The sequence below is a fragment of the Hyperolius riggenbachi genome, chromosome 10 (genome assembly GCF_040937935.1).
Source record: "Hyperolius riggenbachi isolate aHypRig1 chromosome 10, aHypRig1.pri, whole genome shotgun sequence".
NCBI classification, from domain to species: domain Eukaryota; kingdom Metazoa; phylum Chordata; class Amphibia; order Anura; family Hyperoliidae; genus Hyperolius; species Hyperolius riggenbachi.
Window position 1 is genome coordinate 260,355,537 of NC_090655.1, and position 23,280 is coordinate 260,378,816.

The 23,280-nt window shown below is 44.8% G+C and overlaps 1 protein-coding gene across 1 annotated transcript in view; it reads left to right on the top strand.

The window, feature by feature from the left end:
• LOC137537135 (uncharacterized) overlaps positions 1–23,280 on the top strand; it is a 171,530-nt gene that overhangs the window by 122,886 nt on the left and 25,364 nt on the right. The window contains exon 17 of the mRNA XM_068259265.1: positions 3,831–4,550. Within this exon, the coding sequence (XP_068115366.1) occupies positions 3,831–4,550 (720 nt within the window). The remainder of the gene's footprint in view (positions 1–3,830; positions 4,551–23,280) is intronic.

Genomic DNA, 23,280 nt, shown 5'->3' on the forward strand with positions numbered 1-23,280 from the left:
TTGCACAAAATTTTAGGAGGGGGTGTAGCTAGCACTTGGCTACCTACATCACCCCTTCGATCGCCAACGGCCCGCTCTGATCCCCCCCGATCGCCGCTGTTTTGACTTAAACACCCCCCCCCCCCCCCGGAGCCTGAGCCGGCACAGCCTTAATGTAGCCTACAGGGGTCGCTATGGCGGCAATCGGAACTGTGCATGACGTCATGTCAGATCATTGCCATAGCAACGCCTGAAACTATGGCGGAAGTCTCAGCCTTTGCGGTATCTCTAAATATTGCCGCCGGCGAGCGGAGGGGGGGGGGGGGGACACAGTGCCGGGGGACTAGAGCTAGCTACAGTAAAAAATAACAATTTTATTTCAAAAAAGCCACCCGTGGCTGCAATAAATGGAATGCCAGGGTGGTTAAGGGTAACTTCAAAAATGAACCAAGAAACATTTCTAGTACACATTTATGAAACAGTTCAAGACATTAACAGAGGGTTCAAATTATAGAATGGGTTTCATGCCACCTTATTTAACATGAATGACTTGGCTTCATGATCTTCAGAAACCTGCTGGATTTCCTGTATACTTGCATGAGCTCACTGTCCAGTAAGCAGTAACCTAATGTCCGTTACCAGCTGTAGCCGCAGTTTGTGTTACCTGTCACTGGTTAGATATATGCTGAAATCGGCAGGCTGGAAGACAAAAGCTACGTGGGACGCCATCACATGACAAGTAGGCGGACTTCCGATGGAACTTCTGGCATGTGGAAATATGCGCGCCCCTGCACTGATCCCTTCTGCCCAACATATACAGGGAAGTCCACACAGGCTTCCTCCAAACAGGGAAAACAACTGAAAGGATATGCCTGAGTGTGTACATACACAGTATATATATTTGCCTCATGTAATATTTAAATCTTATGCTAATAGCATCCTGTCTAAAGCTGGGAAGGAGACAAGTCTCAAGGAGGGGTGCTGTCCTGAGGATGTGCTGGTAAAAACTATTTTCACCATCATCGGCTTTTATATAAAAAAAAAAAAAAAATGTACTGTATGTACGTACTTTATTGATGGGGTTCATAGTAAACTACTTCCTTTATTTTTGTCTTTTTTTTTTATTTCTTTATTTGTTACATTTTCCTACTTCTAATTTGTACAGCTGTGATGTGTATTTATGGCCAGATGTCACTAGGCAGCAGTGTGAGACAATAACAGAGGACTTCTGCTTTCATTTTCTATATTTTCTGCTAGAGAGTGAGATCAAAGTATTCCAGGAATTAACAGCACAACAAATTCTGCCGACTGAGGTGAAAAGCAGCAGAGTACTTATCTCAAACTAGATAACTCTATTGAAGCTGCTAATGGGATAATAGTTGTGCTTTAACCTCCTTGCCGGTCTAATTCCCCCGGCAAGGAGGCAGCGCAGCACTTTTTTTTTTTATTTTTATTTTTTAAATCATGTAGCGAGCCCAGGGCTCACTACATGATAGCCGCTTAGCAGCGGCAGCTCTGCAGCCACTCCGATAGCTTCCGGCGATCGGAGTTAGCAGGAAATCCCGTTCAGAAGGGGAGTTCCTGCTGGGCTTCCCCGGTCGCCATGGCGACGGGGCGGGATGACGTCATCGACGTTGGGACGTCATAGGGAATCCCGGACCACCCCTCAACGCTGCCTGGCCCTGATTGGCCAGGCTGCGCAAGGGGTCTGGAGGGGGGGCGGCGCGACGTGGCGGATCAGTGGCGAGCGGCGGCGATTGGATGTTACAAGCAGCTAGCAAAGTGCTAGCTGCTTGTAACAAAAAAAATTATGCAAATCGGCCCCGCGGGGCCTGAGAAATCCTCCTGCGCAGGTTACCCCGAGCTGAGCTCGGGATAACCGGCAAGGAGGTTAAATACTGAACCCATAAGGTCCTCTTGGAGCAGCTACCCCCCTTAGCTGGTGCCTCACATGTATGCACATTCTCTGTATTACCTTATCTCTTGATTTCTATTACATCTTATGCTATAAATCATGCACCTAAATACACTTCTTATCATTTGTGTTTATTACTGCAGTCACAGGAGTTTTATGTTTATCCCAGCCGTTATAGAAGGCAGACCTGTATCTCTTCCCTGTGACGGAGGACATTTCCCTGATAGCTGCTGTGCATGTACTACAGTTGTGGCTTGTGGTAATCACTGTTGGGCTGCCGCTGTGCATGTGCTGCAGTTGTGGCTTGTGGTCATCACTGATGGACTGCCACTGTGCATGTGCTGCAGTTGTGGCTTGTGGTAATCACTGATGGGCTGCTGCTGTGCATGTGCTGCAGGTGTGGCTTGTGGTAATCACTGATGGGCTGCCGCTGTGCATGTGCTGCAGTTGTGGCTTATGGTAATCACTGATGGGCTGCCGCTGTGCATGTGCTGCAGTTGTGGCTTGTAGTAATCACTGATGGGCTGCCGCTGTGCATGTGCTGCAGTTGTGGCTTGTGGTAATCACTGATGGACTGCTGCTGTGCATGTGCTGCAGGTGTGGCTTGTGGTAATCACTGATGGGCTGCCGCTGTGCATGTGCTGCAGTTGTGGCTTGTGGTAATCACTGATGAGCTGCCGCTGTGCATGTGCTGCAGTTGTGGCTTGTGGTAATCACTGATGGGCTGCCGCTGTGCATGTGCTGCAGTTGTGGCTTGTGGTAATCACTGATGGACTGCCGCTGTGCATTTGCTGCAGTTGTGGCTTGTGGTAATCACTGATGAGCTGCCGCTGTGCATGTGCTGCAGTTGTGGCCTTTGGTAATCACTGATGGACTGCCGCTGTGCATGTGCTGCAGCTGTGGCATGTGGTCATCACTGATGGGCTGTCGCTGTGCATGTGCTGCAGCTGTGGCTTGTGGTAATCACTGATGGACTGCCGCTGTGCATGTGCTGCAGCTGTGGCATGTGGTAATCACTGATGAGCTGCGCCTGTGCATGTGCTGCAGTTGTGGCTTGTGGTAATCACTGATGGACTGCCGCTGTGCATGTGCTGTAGTTGTGGCCTTTGGTAATCACTAATGGACTGCCGCTGTGCATGTGCTGCAACTGTGGCTTGTGGTGGTCACTGATGGTCTGCCGCTGTGCATGTGCTGCAGTTGTGGCTTGTGGTAAACACTGATGGACTGCCGCTGTGCATGTGGTGCAGTTGTAGCTTGTGGTAATCACTGATGGACTGCCGCTGTGCATGTGGTGCAGTTGTAGCTTGTGGTAATCACTGATGGACTGCCGCTGTGCATGTGCTGCAGCTGTGGCATGTGGTAATCACTGATGGACTGTCGCTGTGCATGTGCTGCAGCTGTGGCTTGTGGTAATCACTGATGAGCTGCGCCTGTGCATGTGCTGCAGTTGTGGCTTGTGGTAATCACTGATGGACTGCCGCTGTGCATGTGCTGCAGTTGTGGCTTGTGGTAATCACTGATGGACTGCCGCTGTGCATGTGCTGCAGTTGTGGCTTGTGGTAAACACTGATGGACTGCCGCTGTGCATGTGGTGCAGTTGTAGCTTGTGGTAATCACTGATGGACTGCCGCTGTGCATGTGGTGCAGTTGTAGCTTGTGGTAATCACTGATGGACTGCCGCTGTGCATGTGCTGCAGTTGTGGCTTGTGGTAATCACTGATGAGCTGCGCCTGTGCATGTGCTGCAGTTGTGGCTTGCATCTGTAGGTAAATTCTGCCTGGTAGATCATTTTCAATTTGTTTTTGAAGTAGCTCACAAGCTTAAAATTGGCAGCGCCTCTGGTCTGAGAGATCACCATCCCCCGGCAAATCGTTATTTTGTGTTCTCTGTTTATTAATACTAATGTTTTACATATATAATTTCTTATACTTTTTAGAACTCAGATCTGAGCTCAAAGAACAAGAGACATATGTGAGGTATGATCAGCAGTCCATGGAGGAGGGTGACATGATGGGGACAATGAAAGAGGAAGAAGAAGAGACATATGTGAGGAGTGATCAGCAGTCTATGGAGGAGGGTGACATGATGGGGACAATTAAAGAGGAAGAAGAAGAGACATATGTGAGGAATGATCAGCAGTCCATGGAGGAGGGTGACATGATGGGGACAATGAAAGAGGAAGAAGATGATACATATGTGAGGAGTGATCAGTGGTCTATGGAGGAGGGTGCCTTGATGGGGACAATTAAAGAGGAAGAAGAAGAGACACATGTGAGGAGTGATCAGCAGTCTATGGAGGAGGGTGCCATGATGGGGACAATTAAAGAGGAAGAAGAAGAGACATATGCGAGGAGTGATCAGCCGTTTATGGAGGAGGGTGCCATGATGGGGACAATTAAAGAGGAAGAAGAAGAGACATATGTGAGGAGGGATCAGCAGTCTATGGAGAAGGGTGACATGATGAAGACCATTAAAGAAGAGGAGGAAAAAGAGACGTATGTGAGGTGTGATCAGCAGTCTGTGGAAGATTTAATAATGAGAGTGATTAAAGAAGAAGAAGAAGAAACATATGTGAGGAGTGATCAGCAGTCTGCAGAGGGAGGTGACATGATGAGGACAACTATAGATGAGGACCCTCTTCCAGAAAGCAGAACAGGTGAGTTATCAACATTAAATTTTGAATATGTTTAGTTGTTATGACTGTGTCACATGTATATGTGTGTCACACCCTGTGGACATGTATGGCCAGTTGTTAAAATGTACGTTTTTCCGCATGCGGGAGAAGAAAACGTTGTTGCTTTTTTCACACTCTGCATGCAATTCCTATTGGAGAGGTGAGATATGCGTGGCTTTCATTGCACAATACTCTGCATTTATACTGCACACATAGATCACCTAGAACACACAGTATGGTCACACAGGTGTTAATGTGACATGGTAACAGTACACGCTGACCACACAGCAGGCAGTGACCAGCCTAGGGGTATTGGAACAAATCTAATTTTTTAGGGGACACACGGACATCACCTACAACACGCAGTACGGTCACACAGATGTTGAAGTGACACGGTAACAGTCAGTACACTTTGAACACACAGCAGGCCAGATAGTGACCAGTCAAGGGGTGTTGTCACAAAACTTATTTATTTATTTATTTGGCCCACAGAGATCACCTAGAATTCACAGTACGGTCACACAGGTGTAAACGTGACATGGTAACAGTACACGCTGATCACACAGCAGGCAGTGACCAGCAAAGGGGTATTGCCCCAAATGTCTGCCACACTGTTCTTTTTGGTAAACTGATATCACTGATAAGTCAGTATGGTCGGTGACACGGGTCCTGCTGTAATGCTGTATGAGGGTAACACAGCATGCGTCGTGTCACAAGTGTCAGACACAAAATTACTTTTGCACAGGGCGGCGGGCTGTAACTGTGACACAGCCACACACTATACTGTATATGGTGGTGTAGTGTTGCTACAACACATCACAAGAAAGCAACTACCAATAATAACTACAGCAGGGTTAATGTCTCTGTCAGTCTTTAAAAGGATTTTTGTGGTTAGGAAGAGTCCTCAAATGGACTATTGGGGGGTCCCCTACTTGGTTAACTGCAAGTAGCAGAGCAGCTAGGAAGCAGATATACAGCACAATATTACAATTTAGCCTCTCTAACACTGTCCCTGTATCAGCAGCAGCTCCTCCCCCTACACTGACTGCTACACAGCACTATATCACACTACAGCCTCTCTAACACTGTCCGTGTATCAGCAGCAGCAGCTCCTCCCCCTACACTGACTGCTACACAGCACTATATCACACTACAGCCTCTCTAACACTGTCCCTGTATCAGCAGCAGCTCCTCCCCCTACACTGACTGCTACACAGCACTATATCACACTACAGCCTCTCTAACACTGTCCCTGTATCAGCAGCAGCAGCTCCTCTCCCTACACTGACTGCATGCCAATTTAATGCAAATGTGCAATGAAGATAAGGGAATTAGTCAGCACCTGATGCTACTTTGCAGCCTATAGGGGGTGGGGGTGGTCAGGTGACTTACTGTGCCTCCAGACAACCAGACACCAATCGTAGAACCAATCAGTAGGAAAAGTCCAGGCACCAGATAAGCTGCAGATCACCACTTTATTTCTTCCCCCATCCAAACGTACTGATAAACAAAAAACACAGTGTTTCACGAGACGAGCTCATTTCCTCAGAGACCAGGTGATCTGCAGCTTATCTGGTGTCCAGACTTTTCCTTATGATTGGTTCTACAATTGCTATATGCAAATGTGCAGCTGCTGCACTTGGTTCATTTCTAATCTGCATAAACTTTGCATCAACTTGGAATTCTCAGCAGCTCACTGACCATCCCTAATGATAATTCTTCCTCCCCTCAGAATACTCTAACAGGAAGTGATGATGTTTCTCTATTTGCAGGGCGGAGTCCCGGCATCAGGAACCTCTCAGAGACTCGTCTCTCTGTATCCATAGACTGTACAACGGATGATGATGTCACTGGACAAGAGTCTCCTGCAGAGATCCTGGTTGCCGATCAAGAGAGATCGCACACTGGAGAGAAGCCCTTTTTATGTGCTGAGTGTGGGAAATGTTTTGTTCAAAAATCAGATCTTATTATTCATGAGAGATCCCACACTGGTGAGAAGCCCTATTCATGTGCTGAGTGTGGGAAATGTTTTCGGCAGAAAGGAAACCTTTTAAGCCATGAGAGATGCCATACAGGTGAGAAGCCATTTTCGTGTGCTGAGTGTGGGAAATGTTTTGTAGAGAAAGGAAACCTCGTCAAACATGAGAGATCCCACACAGGTGAGAAGCCCTTTTCATGTCCTGAGTGTGGAAAATGTTTTGGACATAAAGGAAATCTCGTCAAACATGAGAGATACCACACAGTTGAGAAGCTCTTTTCATGTTTTGAGTGTGGGAAATGTTTTGGAGAGAAAGGAGACCTCAAAAAACATGAGCGATCCCACACAGGTGAGAAGCCCTATTCATGTGCTGAGTGTGGGAAATGTTTTGGAGAGAAAGGAGACCTCAAAAAACATGAGCGATCCCACACAGGTGAGAAGCCCTATTCATGTGCTGAGTGTGGGAAATGTTTTGGGCAGAAAGGAAACCTTTTAAGCCATGAGAGATCCCACACAGGTGAGAAGCCCTTTTCATGTGCTGAGCGTGGGAAATGTTTTCGGCGGAAAGGAAACCTTTTAAGCCATGAGAGATCCCACACAGGTGAGAAGCCCTTTTCATGTGCTGAGTGTGGGAAATGCTTTGGCTATAAAAGAAACCTCGTCAAACATGAGAGATCCCACACAGCTGAGAGCCCTTTTCATGTGCTGAGTGTGGGAAATGTTTTGGAGAGAAAGGAAACCTCTTCAAACATGAGAGATCCCACACAGGTGAGAAGCCCTATTCGTGTGCTGAGTGTGGTAAATGTTTTGAACGTAAATCACTGCTTGTGAGACACGTGTGTTGAATGTCGGAAATAGTTTGACCATAAGTTTTCTTTTCCAGTGTTTCTTTTACTTCTGGCAAAGCGCACATGGCAGCATTTGTACACTGAATCCCGAGGACTCTTTCATGCGGTGAATTGGATTGTTGCTGCTCTTTGACTGTCTATAGTACAGACCAAAAGTTTGGACACACCTTCTCATCCAAAGAGTTTTCTTTATTTTCATGACTATGAACATTGTAGATTCTCACTGAAGGCATCCAAACTTTGAATTAACACATGTAGAAGTATAGTACATAACCAAAAAGTGTGAAACAACTGAAAATATGTCATATTCTAGGTTCTTCAAAGTAGCCACCTTTTGCTTTGATTACTGCTTTGCACACTCCTGGCATTCTCTTGATGAGCTTCAAGAGGTAGTCACCTGAAATGGTCTTCCAAGAGTCTTGAAGGGGTTCCCAGAGATGCTTTGCACTTGTTGGCCCTTTTGCCTTCACTCTGCGGTCCAGCTCACCCCAAACCTTCTCGATTGGGTTCAGGTCTGGTGACTGTGTAGGCCAGGTCATCTGGCGCAGCACCCCATCACTCTCCTTCCTGGTCAAATAGCCCTTACACAGCCTGAAGGTGTTTTTGGGGTCATTGTCCTGTTGAAAAATCAATGATGGTCCAACTAAACACAAACCAGATGGAATAGCATCCCGCTGCAAGATGTTGTGGTAGCCATGCTGGTTCAGTATGCTATCAATTTTGAATAAATCCCCAACAGTGTCACCAGCAAAGCACCCCCACAACATTACACCTCCTCCTCCATGCTTCACGGTGGGAACCAGGTATGTAGAGACCATCCGTTAACCTTTTCTGCGTCGCATAAAGACACGGTGGTTGGAACCAAAAATTTCAAATTTTGAGTCATCAGACCAAAGCACAGATTTCCACTGGTCTAATGTCTATTCCTTGTGTTCTTTAGCCCAAACAAGTCTCTTCTGCTTGTTGCCTGTCCTTAGCAGTGGTTTCCTAGCAGATATTCTACCATGAAGGCCTGATTCACACAGTCTCCTCTTAGCAGTTGTTCTAGAGATGTGTCTGCTGCTAGAACTCTGTGTGGCATTGCTCTGGTCTCTAATCTGAGCTGCTGTTAACCTGCGATTTCTGAGGCTGGTGACTCGGATGAACTTATCCTCCGCAGCAGAGGTGACTCTTGGTCTTCCTTTCCTGGGGCGGTCTGCATGTGAGCCAGTTTCTTTGTAGCTAAGACAAAGGGACACCGAGAGCCCAATATAGTGTAGTATGCACTGGACAATGTGGAATGTTAGTAAAATGAGGTAAATATACTCACAAACATGGGTTACCACTAAGGCAACCACTGTGTAGGCAGGTGAGGAGATTAGTCCTGTCCTCACTCAGGATTATAAAGTAGCTCTCTGTAGTACAGGAAAAGTAGGGCTTAGCACCCCTCTGCCAGGGGTGGACTTGATATGTAGATCACGGAACAGAGGCACCAGCAGGATAAAAACATATATTAAAAGTTCTAAAAATGCTATGGAGGTTAGGTAGCGGTGGACTCACCTCCCGAAAGCAGACACGTAACAACTGTCTGACAAGCATCAAAACATTTATTTATAAATACCCCAAAGGTGCGACGCGTTTCGCAGGCAAAGCCCACTTCCTCAGGCAATAGAAGGGGATCACAAACAGAGGCGCTAAACCCGTCCTACACGAGCTACTGTTTGTGATCCCCTTCTATTGCCTGAGGAAGCGGGCTTTGCCTGCGAAACACGTCGCACCTTTGGGGTATTGATAAATAAATGTTTTGATGCTTGTCAGACAGTTGTTACGTGTCTGCTTTCGGGAGGTGAGTCCACCGCTACCTCCATAGAATTTTTAGAACTTTTAATATATGTTTTTATCCTGCTGGCGCCTCTGTTCCGTGATCTACAGTGTCTTTGTAGCGTTTGATGGTTTTTGAGACTGCACTTGGGGACACTTTCAAAGTTTTCCCAATTTTACGGACTGACTGACCTTCATTTCTTAAAGTAATGATGGCCACTCGTTTTTTCTTTACTTAGCTGCTTTTTTCTTACCATAATACAAATTCTAACTGTCTATTCAGTAGGACTATTAGCTGTGTATCCACCTGACTTCTCCACAACGCAACTGATGGTCCCAATCCCATTTATAAGGCAAGAAATCCCACTTATTAAACCTGACAGGGAACACATGTGAAGTGAAGACAATTTCAGGTGACTACCTCTTGAAGCTCATCAAGAGAATGCCAAGAGTGTGCAAAGCAGTAATCAAAGCAAAAGGTGGCTACTTTGAAGAACCTAGAATATGACATATTTTCAGTTGTTTCACACTTTTTGGTTATGTACTATACTTCCACATGTGTTAATTCATAGTTTGGATGCCCTCAGTGAGAATCTACAATGTTCATAGTCATGAAAATAAAGAAATCTCTTTGAATGAAATGGTGTGTCCAAACTTTTGGTCTGTACTGTATATCAAACTCTTTCGACTCCTCGTCAGGCATTTACAGGTTGTGGCATTGGCTGGTTGAACTCTGTGCTACCACATATTGTGCGTTTGTTGAGAGTTTACTTGGTGTTTAATAGGTATCTTGATAGAAAGCCAAAGGAACCTGGAACCTTTCTTCTACTGTGTGGAGAGTATGGAGAGTGCTGGAGTGTGTGCTGCTCCCCCCAGGCCCCTGTAAGCCCCAATGCAAACCAAATTAACAGGCGGCACTAACTGGGATGGAAGCTGTGGCTTCCCTGGAAAGTACAACATCAGTAAAATCCAATATGTGCAAAAATATTTTGCATGACACCAGGGAACTAAACATTCAGCAGTTTCATACTCCTGTGAGGCGTTATGTGATGTCATCTATAGAAACGGTGCATTTGCCTCTGAAGGCACAAACATGTGAAAATACTCTCTTAAAATGTATCATAAAGCGAGGAAATTAGTTGGAGAGGATGGTTCTAACTGTTTGCTGAGTGCCCCACTATGGTGCAATCCGACTTTGTCAGAACTTGCTTCCCTTAGTGATGGGGGATTCTGGATCCGGAGGGGGGTAAATATATTCACCACTTGTACCATAATAATCATTGTAGATCGTGGTCACAAATGGTAGTGGAATTTCACCTTCCTAGGCATTCCCGATTCAGGTACTGTCACCTCAGGCATGCAGCCCAATGTGGGGGTGTGACTGCTGACCTGGTCCCAGGCACTGTGGAAAGCTGGCTGCTACATAAGGAAAGCCTTATATCCAGGTTCTGCTCCAGGCTTGCTGACTATGAATATGCTCATAGACTAGCTAAGACTGTGGCATTATGGGAGGGATGGGGAGAGATTTCTGGGAAAGAATGGACTGACTATGAGGACACATATATGAAGATGGTAATTTGCTCTCGAGATAAGTTGGTTCAACTGCACTGGTTTCACCAGATATACTTTACTCCTGTCACAATATCCAAAGGGGACGGGGGGGTGTGAGTGATGTTTGTTGGAGGTGTGGTCACAGCCCAGGTTCCTTTAAGCATATGACTTGGGGCTGCAGCTCATCCAAGCATCTTCCAAGAGTCTTCCTGTAGTGTCCTCTTATAAGTCTTGTCTATTGTGATTGAAAGAGGACTGGTCCTTAACCTCCCTGGCGGTAAGCCCGACCTACGCTCGGGCTAGCTGCCGGAGAGGATCGCATGGCCCCCCTGAGTGTGTTTTTAAATAGAATTTGTGTTAAATGGTTCAGTTAGCACTTCGCTAGCTAAATATCCCTCCCATTCAGTCCCCTCCGATTGCCTGCGATAACCGCCGGTATATGTACCCCCCAGGGATCCCGCAATGGTGCAGCCTCCCAATCAGCTCCCGGCTTCACTATGGGGAGGATCGGGACTGCGCATGACGTAGATGACGTCATGGCGACGAGTGACGCTGATTGCTGATGTTGCGGCTCTCGCGGGATCGCGGACAGGTAAATATTGCCGGTAGCAATCGAGGGGATCAGAGGGGGGGGGGGGGGGGGAATATTTAGCTAGCGAACTGCTGGCTGGGGCATTAAAAACAAATTTTATTTTAAAAAAATCCTCCCGTGGACGCAGCATCGGACACTGCGTACCGCCAGGGAGGTTAAAAAAGAGAGAAAAAATTTGGTTAGACTGTTTTTCTTTTATGACAAAATTTCCATTGCTCTAGAGTAGAAAAAACTTCTGAACCCGTCTCACTTTATGGATGCACTTAGTTAATACTTCTCTTCCTTATATAAACTGACCTGGTTGGTGAGAGGGGCAGGCTCCTCATTGGATAAGGTCTGGAAGCCCTAGTTGCAATGTAGTGGTTCAGCCATTAATAATCTAGATGCATCTCCCAGCATTGTGGACTCCCTCTGATAGATACTCGGATATGTGCTTGTGGTTCCTCCACACCACACCTCTGTGATGCTTTGTGCAGCCCTGGTCTGGGATTTCATACTGGTCCATAGATTTTATGTGTGTGACTTGGTCAGCTTATGATGCAATCCTGTATATTCTTCATGCTACTGAATGCCTATACAGGGAGTGCAGAATTATTAGGCAAGTTGTATTTTTGAGGAATAATGTTATTATTGAACAAAAACCATGTTCTCAATGAACCCCAAAAACTCATTAATATCAAAGCTGAATATTTTTGAAAGTAGTTTTTAGTTTGTTTTTAGTTTTAGCTATTTTAGGGGGATATCTGTGTGTGCCGGTGACTATTACTGTGCATAATTATTAGGCAACTTAACAAAAAACAAATATATACCCATTTCAATTATTTATTTTTACCAGTGAAACCAATATAACATCTCAACATTCACAAATATACATTTCTGACATTCAAAAACAAAACAAAAACAAATCAGTGACCAACATAGCCACCTTTCTTTGCAAGGACACTCAAAAGCCTGCCATCCATGGATTCTGTCAGTGTTTTGATCTGTTCACCATCAACATTGCGTGCAGCAGCAACCACAGCCTCCCAGACACTGTTCAGAGAGGTGTACTGTTTTCCATCCTTGTAAATCTCACATTTTATGATGGACCACAGGTTCTCAATGGGGTTCAGATCAGGTGAACAAGGAGGCCATGTCATTCGTTTTTCTTCTTTTATACCCTTTCTTGCCAGCCACGCTGTGGAGTACTTGGACGCGTGTGATGGAGCATTGTTCTGCATGAAAATCATGTTTTTTCTTGAAGGATGCAGACTTCTTCCTGTACCACTGGTTGAAGAAGGTGTCTTCCAGAAACTGGCAGTAGAACTAGGAGTTGAGCTTGACTCCATCCTCAACCCGAAATGGCCCCACAAGCTCATCTTTGATGATACCAGCCCAAACCAGTACTCCACCTCCACCTTGCTGGCGTCCGAGTCGGACTGGAGCTCTCTGCCCTTTACCAATCCAGCCACGGGCCCATCCATCTGGCCCATCAAGACTCACTCTCATTTCATCAGTCCATAAAACCTTAGAAAAATCAGTCTTGAGATATTTCTTGGCCCAGTCTTGACATTTCAGCTTGTGTGTCTTGTTCAGTGGTGGTCGTCTTTCAGCCTTTCTTACCTTGGCCATGTCTCGGAGTATTGCACATCTTGTGCTTTTGCGCTCTCCAGTGATGTTGCAGCTCTGAAATATGGCCAAACTGGTGGCAAGTGGCATCTTGGCAGCTGCACACTTGACTTTTCTCAGTTTATGGGCAGATATTTTGCGCCTTGGTTTTTCCACACGCTTCTTGCGTCCCTGTTGACTATTTTGAATGAAACGCTTGATTGTTCGATGATCACGCTTCAGAAGCTTTGCAATTTTAAGAGTGCTGCATCCCTTTGCAAGATATCTCACTATTTTTGACTTTTCTGAGCCTGTCAAGTCCTTCTTTTGACCCATTTTGCAAAAGGAAAGGAAGTTGCCTAATAATTATGCACACCTGATATAGGGTGTTAATGTCATTAGACCACACCCCTTCTCATTACAGAGATGCACATCACCTAATATGCTTAATTGGTAGTAGGCTTTTGAGCCTATACAGCTTGGAGTAAGACAACATGCATAAAGAGGATGATGTGGTCAAAATACTCATTTGCCTGATAATTCTGCACTCCCTGTATGTCTATTTACTTGCTTTTGTATAATCTTTTATATCTCTGCGATATAGCCTGATATAACCTAAATATGTCTTGTACTGTCAATGGGTTGTTTTGTGTTGCTGTTGTGCGTTTTGATAAACAATAAAAAGATAAAATAAAAAATCAACCGTTTTGGTCTATGATGAATCCAAACATTTTGGCAATAACAGAGTACCCACAAAATGCACTCATTGGTACAGATAACAAAAAAAACATAAATCGCCATAACTGGAGAATACTTGGAAACAAAGGCCAGGGATTAAGGATCAGTGATTTATTTTTCAGAACAACTTGCTGTAGCTCGGTTATGATACATTTGCCACACATTTTTTAGCAATTCCATTGCTAACACAAATATATAGTCGTCTGGGAGACATAAATAAGGCTTTCCTCCTGGAGGTATAAATACTGTTTTCATCCTGTTTGGTTTTGAGGTACACTGTTGTGAAACAGGACTGCTTCAATTACAGCACCCAATACTTGGTTAAATAAATTAATATATTACAAACACAATCATTACCTACAAAAGTGCAAACTTGCAGGCCAACAAAATGTATAGCATAGAGGTAGAGACATTGGTGCAATCAGGGCCATTTCTAGCCTTTTTTCACCCCTGGCAATACATTTTGTCACCTCTTAAAGAAGAAAAAACAGACACTATTGAACACATTCCATCTGATATAAACCATGTGCCATGTAATACATGCTGCCACTATGCAACTCAAATAAAAACCGTAGGTATTATGTCACCCACACTAAAAGTTCCAACATCATTTCCCCACAGAACAATTTCAGGTATCATGTCCTTCCCATTACAAAATCACATTATCAAGCAAGACAGTCTTCATTTCAGAATACTTTCACAAACATTATAGGATATGCAAATACGATACCGCCTGTTAGGATAGATGTGGAGTGGAGGGGGTATATCATGACATTGAAGGGCTGACATAGTGAGATGGTACAATAGTTTAGAGATCCATAAGCAGTTCTGGAGATAAGCACAGTATGTAGGTGAGACAAGATAAGAGAAGTGGAATGGAGGAAGGAAGAGTAGTAGGTGGTCAGAATAGATGGCATGGATGAGTGGATAGATATGAGCAGAAATGAGACAGTGCATTGTAGCATTTTCTCGCGTAAAATTTTCTTTATCGCGTGCTAACGCGAATTTTAGCATGAAAGCAAAGGTTAACACACGCAAAAATTTGCATTAGCGTGCGTTCTCTCAAAATTTTGCCAGTCCAACACTGTCCATCCTCTCTTGCCATCTGCTGACTCTTGTACATACTTCCTGGTCCCTGTGTGTCACTTGACATACAGGAAGTATGCCATGCATTAGAGCCTGCAGGAGACAAAGTGGATAGACTGGACATCGCTGGACTCTTGCTGGAAGGTATGTACAGCACTGCTGCAGCTCGGGGGCACAGAAGAGACACAGAGGGGGCATAAAGGGGGCAAGATAGAGACCCAAAGGGGCACAAAGAGAGACGGTGATAGAGGCACGCAGAGGAGGGGAACAGTGCCTGATTTGAAGGAAATGATGAATTGAATCGAAATTGCGATTTTGGACAGAAGTCACGCAATTCAATTTTTCCTAAAATTGTTCAGGCCTAACATGGATTACTGTTCTTATGGAGGGGAACAGGGACAGATATAGGCTGCCTGTTCTGATTACTTGGTGGGGAGGGGGTGAAAGATACTGGCTGCACAGTTACATGGCTTACGAAGGTGGAGTGGATAATTGCTGCACTTTGGGAGCAGGAGGGTTACTGGCTGCAACTGGGGACCAAGAAGAGTTATTGTTTGCAATACTTTTTACAGGCAGCCATTAAACCCTCCTGGTCCCCAAGTGGAACCAGTAACTTTACTAGGTAGACTTATACTGTAGTCATTAAATCCCAGCTTTAGACAATCAGAGATTGGGGTCAACTTAGTCACTTCCTGTCTGAGTCAGGACTGAATTATCCACTTACATACCTGATATTTAACTCTTTCAGGCAGAGAAAAAAGCATAATTATTTGTGTGATAGGCACTGTACATATACATGTCTATCTTATGTCACATGTCACCTCGGGTATCCTTTAAAACAATCCACACAAGAAGGATCCTCTTCCTGAAGCAGCGTCTGTGACTACAGCACCAATGTCTGTAGCAAGAGCCAATAGTCCATAAGCCAAGGGCTAGATTGGTAAAATAGCATAGCTCCCAACTGTCCCTCTTTCGGAGGGACAGTCCCTTTTTTAGGAGCCTTGTCCCTATGTCTCTCTTTCCTCCTCATTTGTCCCTCTTTCAGGACTTTGTCCCTCTTTCTATATAAATATATATATTTCTATACTAAAATGTGTTTGACTCTAGACTTTATTCCCATCCTTTAAATTGATATATTGCTAATTTTAAAATGTTACTATGAAGGAAAATGAACCAGGATAGAAAGGACCAGCGTGGTTTGAATTATAAAACAACATGTTTTTCTTATGAAATGTTTATGGTATGCGTGACTAGGGGCGTAAGTAGGGGCATGGTGGGGGCGTGACTTAAGTGTCCCTTTTTTCATCTCAAAAAGTTGGGAGGTATGAAAATAGTAGTAGTATGGATTAACCTTTCTACTTGGTCCAATTAGAAAGATCTTTTTTTCAAGAGTAGCAAAATTAGAGTAAAGCACTGGGCACCGGTGCGAATGCTTCCAAAGTTTAATTCCATCCGGTACATAAAGTTACAGCAAAAGAAAGTAAAGGGACGGCCTAACAGCCGTTTCACGGGTCTCCTCGCTTTGTTAGAGGCACATGGATAAACAGAAGAGCTGTTCCCCTGGTTTATATTGCACGGGGATTGGGACCGGCCCTTCTGGGTGCGTGTCATCAGCCACTGTGGCCAATCAGGATCTATGGCTTTCGCACAATCAGTGTGTTGTGTCTGCTGGGGTGGGATCACATGAGCGGGCCTCTGGGTCAGGTGGCATGTGGTCTCCATAGTAACAAGACACATCGGATCTTTCCTTGGCTGTGCACAATGCGGAAGCAGCCGCTTGCCACTGGTTGCCATGGGGACATTCACACTTGGTGATTAAACCTCCGGGGGAACTACCTGAAAACAGAAAGAATAAACAACATTAATAAAATCAAAAGCGGCCATTCCTACCAAGAATTACTGACTTAAGACATGAAAGGAATGCATAACAAGCAAGCATAACAGTACAATGAACTAGATCGTTATATTGTCCCTACACGATACAATCAAAACAGTGCATGGTAAAAAACAATTCAATAACATTCCAAAAATCAAAATATCTCATTTCCCTCATAAAACCCAGAGGTCCGCATGCTTTAGTGAGTGAAATATATCTAGCCGCCTCCTGTCCTAGCAATGTCTCATGATCCCCTCCTCTCCGGGGGAGATCAACAGTTTACAAGCCTGTGACCTAAGGAGGGATTTTTTTACCCCGTGTTCATCTGCCATGTGTTGAATTAGCCTGCTTGCTCCTTTTTTGGTCTTATGTAAGTTTACATGCTCTTGAAAACATGTACAGAGCCGGCGTGTCATTATCTCTGTATAAAATCAGTCACAGGGACAGAGGATTGCTGATACAGTGACCACAGACTGGCAGAAAATCCCTAATCACAAGTTTCACCCCCCAGAGAGACTCTCTTACCTGGTATGAATTGAGCACAGTGGTTACATTTGCCACATTTAAAATTACCTGTGGTCTGGAATGTGTTAGCTAATCCGGCTGTCTCTGTGCCCTACACTCACTTCTTACAAGTAGATCCACAATGGTTTTGGCTCTATGGAAGGTAACCAAGAGTCTGTTAGGAATTCTATCCTTTAACTTGGGAGATTCTGTCAATGTATCCCAGTTTCTACAAATTGAGGTACAGATTGTTTTTCACCATTGGGGAGAATTCAAAGATAAAGGGGATGTTAGCATTCTCCCCCCCCCCCCCCGCCAGTCTTACTCAATCTTTTCCTCCCCGACTCTCAACTGATTCACATCTGAGGAGGATCTGGCCCTACAGTAGTCTCTATCAACTCTATTAATCAATGGTAGTGGTTACCCCCGGGCCAGGAATCTCAGTCCTAACTCCTGACTCTGTTGTATAATGTCCTCATCTGTGCTGCTGTTCCTTCTAAGGTGTACAGATGGCCCAAACATCAGATTTTGGTTTTGCAAACCGCTGCAAAAGTTCAAGTTCGCGCGAACCACCATAGACTTCAATAGGCAGGAGATTTTAAAATGTACAGGGACTATTTCTTGCCACAAAAAATATGAAAAAGGTGTTTCAAGGGGTCTAACACCTGGAGGGGGCGTGGAGGAGTGGGATACATGCCAAAAGTCCCTCGGAAAATTCTGTATTTGACAAAGAGTAGGGTTACAATCCCTAAAGGGCAGAAATCACATTGCATTGCTAAATTGGAGGCATAAGGTGCTTTAACCCATTCAGGTTCCGTCGTTTTCACTTAAGAAATGTTCACCTCCCATTCATTAGCCTATAACTTTATCACTACTTATCACAATGAACTAATCTATATCTTGTTTTTTCCGCCACCAATTAGGCTTTCTTTGGGGGGTACATTTTGCTAAGAGCCACTTTACTGTAAATGCATTTTAACAGGAAGAATAAGAAAAAAACGGAAAAAATCATTATTTCTCAGTTTTCAGCCATTATAGTTTTAAAATAATACATGCCTCCATAATTAAAACTCACGTATTGTATATGCCCATATGTCCCGGTTATTACACCGTTAAAATTATGTCCCTATCACAATGTATGGCGACAATATTTTATTTGGAAATAAAAGTGCATTTTTTCCGTTTTGCATCTATCACTATTTACAAGTTTAAAATAAAAAAAAATATAGAAATATTTCATCTTTACATTGATATTTAAAAAGTTTAGACCCTTAGGTAAATATTTACATGTTGTTGTTTTTTTTATTGTAATGTTTTTTTTTTTTTATATTAAACATTTTATTTGGGTATTTTTGGGAGGGTGGGATGTAAAGTATATTTTTATAATGTAATTGTGTGTTGTTTTTAATTTTTTTTACTTTTTGTTGTAGTTTTACCTTTTGGCCACAAGATGGCGGCCATGAGTTTGTTTACATGACGTCACTCTAAGCGTAACACTCGCTTAGAGTGACGCATCGGGGAGGGAACGGCCAGAAAAGGCGCAGCTTCCGAGAGAAGCTGTCGCTTTTTCAGCGGTGGAGAGGAATCAGTGATCGGGCACCACAGCCCGATTCACTGATTACCTGGCTAACGAACTGCGGGCCGGGAGCGTGCACGCGCGCGATCGGCCGCGGTAGCGCGCATGGTTCCTGGACGTAGATTCTACGTCCAGGAACCAAAATAGGTTAAGAAACATCTTGCATGTGTATACATCGATCACGTAGTGTAAGTAGTGTACTGCTTCACACTGACAGACCAAACTCGCACCGCCACAAACAGCGGCAAAGCGTTGTCATTAGTTGACACTATCTTGTGCTGCGTACAAACACTTGTGCCTTCTCAAGTTGGGAATGTGAAAGCAATCTCTAATCCAACAAAACTGAGATCACGGGTTTAAAACCCGTGATCACGAATTCAGATTCAGCTACCGTCGCCCAAAACCCGCCAACTTTAAGGGTTAATGGCAAAGCCACCTTAAACGCCAGAATCACCAAATTTGCAGGTTATGTTAAGAAGAAAAGTGGGAGCAAGGGGAATTTTTTTTTTTCAAAAAGACCTTATACTTTTTGAGAAAATAGATTTTAAAAGTTCAAAGAAAAAAACGATACATTTAAATGCCGGTCAATTACAGATCGCGGGAAATATTTCCCAGCAGTTAATAGCAAAGGCCCCTTACATCCTAGCAACACCAAATTTGGAGGATATGTTAAAAAGATAGTGGGAAACAATATTTAAAAAAAAAATTAGAAATGTTTATTTTTGGGGAATGTTCTGACTGTGGGAAATCTGAAAAAAATGACGTGGGGTCCCCCCTCCTGAGCTTCTGTTATCCCTTGTCCCCTATGCAGGCTGGGATAGCCAGAATGCAGAGCCCCGGCCGATTGGGGCTTCGCACCCTGAGCTATTCCAGCCCGCATGGTCCATGGTATGGGGGGGGGGCTCCGGGGGAAAGAGGCAGCCAAGCCTTCCCCTCTCCCCCCGAGCCCTTGTCCAATCTATGGACAAGGGGCTCTTCCCCACCTCCGGTGGCCCAGGAGGAGGTGGGGGAGACGACCCCGTGAGGGGGTTCATGGTGGTATCTGGGAGTCCCCTTTAAGAAAGGGACCCCAGAAAGGGACCCCAGATGTACACCCCCCTCCCTGGAGACATGAGTATAGGGGTACAAAGTACCCCTTACCCATTTCCAAAAAGGGTTAAATGAAATAAAAACACAACCATGAAAAAAGTCCTTTAATAATCTTAATTAACCTCCTTGGCGGTATAAAAAATCCGCCAGGAGGGAGCGCAGCAGTTTTAAAAAATTTTTTTTTCCTATATCATGTAGTGAGCCCAGGGCTCGCTACATGATAGCCGCTGCTCAGCGGCATCCCCCCGCCCTCTTCGATCGCCTTCGGCGAACTCCGATCAGGAAATCCCGTTCAAAGAACGGGATTTCCTGGAGGGCTTCCCCCGTCGCCATTGCGACGGGGCGGGATGACGTCACTGACATCGGGACGTCATTGGGAGTCCCGGGCCACCCCTCGCCGCTGCCTGGCACTGATTGGCCAGGCAGCGCACGGGGTCTGGGGGGGGGGGCGTGCGGCGCGACGGATAGCGGCGATCGTGCGCGGGGCGGCGGGGTTACCGCCAAGGAGGTTAAAGCGGTTTAAAATTTTCAACAAAAATGTGTTTTCCTACTTTTTATAACCCATACAATTATAATATTTGCTTTTGTGCACAAGTATTATTATTCATTTAATAAACACAACATTAATAAAGCGCTCACAAACCACAATACACAAATGCAGCAAGACAGGCCCAACAGGGCCAGCAAGGGATAGAACAATACACCAGTAAAAATGAGTGGAGAGCTAGCCTGTTAAGCAGTTCATTAGGCAATAGTAGATAGGAAAAGCGCTCAAAAGTCCAATCCCATAACTCAATTGAAACAATCTTCAGAGTATCTCACAGAGATCATAATACAGTTCATATAATAGGAAGTGGCACCCCAGTACCATTCCCCCAAAGTAGGAACGACTCACGACTCACCAGATGAAATGGCCTAATTGTGCCCGTCTGCGCTTTAGAGGTATTGGTCACCCCTCAGCCTCTCCGGCAAGCCTCCTCCACTGTATGCTTCCAGATCAGTTGAACCTCCAGGAGAAAAGCACAAAGAGACACTTCACTAAGCGTAAAAGGGGGAAATCTTCCAACGTTTATTAAGATAAAAAAGTTTAAAAAAGTAACAAAGTTATGAGCAGAGTACTAGTGCGGTGTGGGACTGGGGAGTAAGCAACCAAAGCCTTCTGTGCGGACCTTTGTATGGGTGGGATGCGACTTTTTTGCCATATTTTATCTTAATAAACGTGGGAAGATCTCCCCCTTTTAAACTATGTGAAGCGTCTCTTTGTGCTTTTCTCCTGGAGGTTCAACTGATCTGGAAGCATACAGTGGAGGAGGCTTGCCGGAGAGGCTGAGGGGTGGCCAATACCCCTAAAGGTGAGTCCTTCTACCTTGGGGGAGTGGTACTGGGGTGCCACTTCCTATTATATGAACTGTATTATGATCTCTGTGAGATACTCTGAAGATTATTGTCTCAATTGAGTTATGGGATTGGACTTTTGAGCGCTTTTCCTATCTACTATTACCTTATTATTCATTTAGACATTATAACTTCCCAAAGTTCAGTTAATTCATTTTTAAAGCTGCTGGAGCATTTTATTCATAACTGTTGTAATTCTGTTGTGAATGCAGCCACCAGTGATTTCTGACCTGTGTTTCACACCATTACTCATCAGCTGAAGTCCTGCACAGCTAGAGAATGTTTACATAAATGTATCAAGTAAAGAATGTCTACACAAGATACGCTTAACAGCAGTTCGGATGCGGGTAACCCTTTGAATGCTGTTTTACTAAAAAAAAAAACACTGTGTTAGTATATTATATGCTGTAAATAATCTTTTAGAGCAAAGAAAAAATTCTGGGTTATATTCCGCATTAAGGTTTAAGAGTGGGATGTTTTGTATTGATTTCTTGGAAAAACAGGCCAAGCTCCTCCTCAGACCCCGTCCAACCAAAGAACAGGTCGTCAATGACTCTGCAGTATCCTCGGATGCTCCCAGGAGACGAAACATCCCACTCTTAAATTCAAAATGGAATATAGTGCGGAGTCGCTTCACTTTCTCGACGTAGAAATTAGATTGAAAGGCGACGGTTTCAAGACGGATTTATATCGCAAAAATAGCAGGGTCATGTACAAGAGGATATGAATGAGTGATTAGAGAGATCAGGGTTCAGAGAGGGAGAGTGGAAGAGGGGAGGAAAGTCACAAGGGCAGTCTGACCCTGACTGGAGAGCTTGTTGTAGATTGTATTTGTAGACATCACCCAACTTGTCTGTCCTGTTCACTGATCATCATTATCATCCACCATATAGTTGATATGCAGTAAAGGGAGAAGAGCTTTCTGTTTGATGCTCAACTCGGGTTCCTTTTAAAATGGACATCCCAGTCCAGACAAATTCTCCAGAAATTCTGCCTCTTCCTGGTGTAAGAAACTGTAACTTCCTGTAACTATGGTGACACGTCCATACTACATCTCCAGCAATGAAATGCATCTGTACAATTAAGATTTTGTTCAATGAAGAGAAACATTGAAACACTAATAGTATTAGATGGCTGAGTGGCGAGGATTACACAGAGGATGCAGTTAGCATATTCACCACAAGATGGCAATCTTACATCTCCCAGGTGGAACGCACAGCCTGGAAATAATAAAACCAAAGAGAGGAAGAGACGTAACAGCAGGAGGAGAAGTTGCAGCCAGGAGGTGGAGGGAAAGCACGGATGGAAGAGGTAATTGTGTGATTGTTATATATAGAGCAGAGCAGAGGTCGGGGTGGACATACTTTGTTACAGAGGAGGGCACAGTACACCTGTCACTATCCTGATCATCCCCCTTGAAGTAATTGCCATACAACTACCCAACCCAGGCTACCCAATATGGGGCACGTCTGGCTCCCTATATGGGGGTGGCTACCTAATGTGGGAGACATCTGGCTACCTATATTGGAGGGCTACATAATAATGGATACATCTGGTTACTTATATTGGTAGCTACCTAATATGGAGCACATCTGGCTACCTATATGGGGGTGACTACCAAATATGTGGCAAATCTGGCTACCTATATTGGAGGCCTACATAATATGTGACTGACTGCTTTATTCCCCATCTGGTGATTAGTGATTGAATATCGATCGACTATGTACTGCTATTGCGTTTCCTGTTTATTGATGGCCTGCATACGTATCTGTCTCCCTACATAGTCTGCTGGGCCATGCTCTTCTCCAATTATGTACTATGTTCCCAAGGAACGCATGGCCAGACTCCCACCTCCATTATACGGACCCCCCACCTGTGCACCCCCTTCTCCCCCTCACCGCACTTCTGCTGGGAACACCGATCAGCTGTGCTCTCTGATGCCAGGGCCCTAAAGAAGTCCATCTGGGGCCACATCCACCTCCTCACTAGAGCCGATACACAGGCAGAGAGCGCCACAGAGGCAGACTTGCAGGGGCTCTCATTAGGTCTATCCATCCTCCGGCCATCCCATCCATCTTCCTAGCAAACGTCT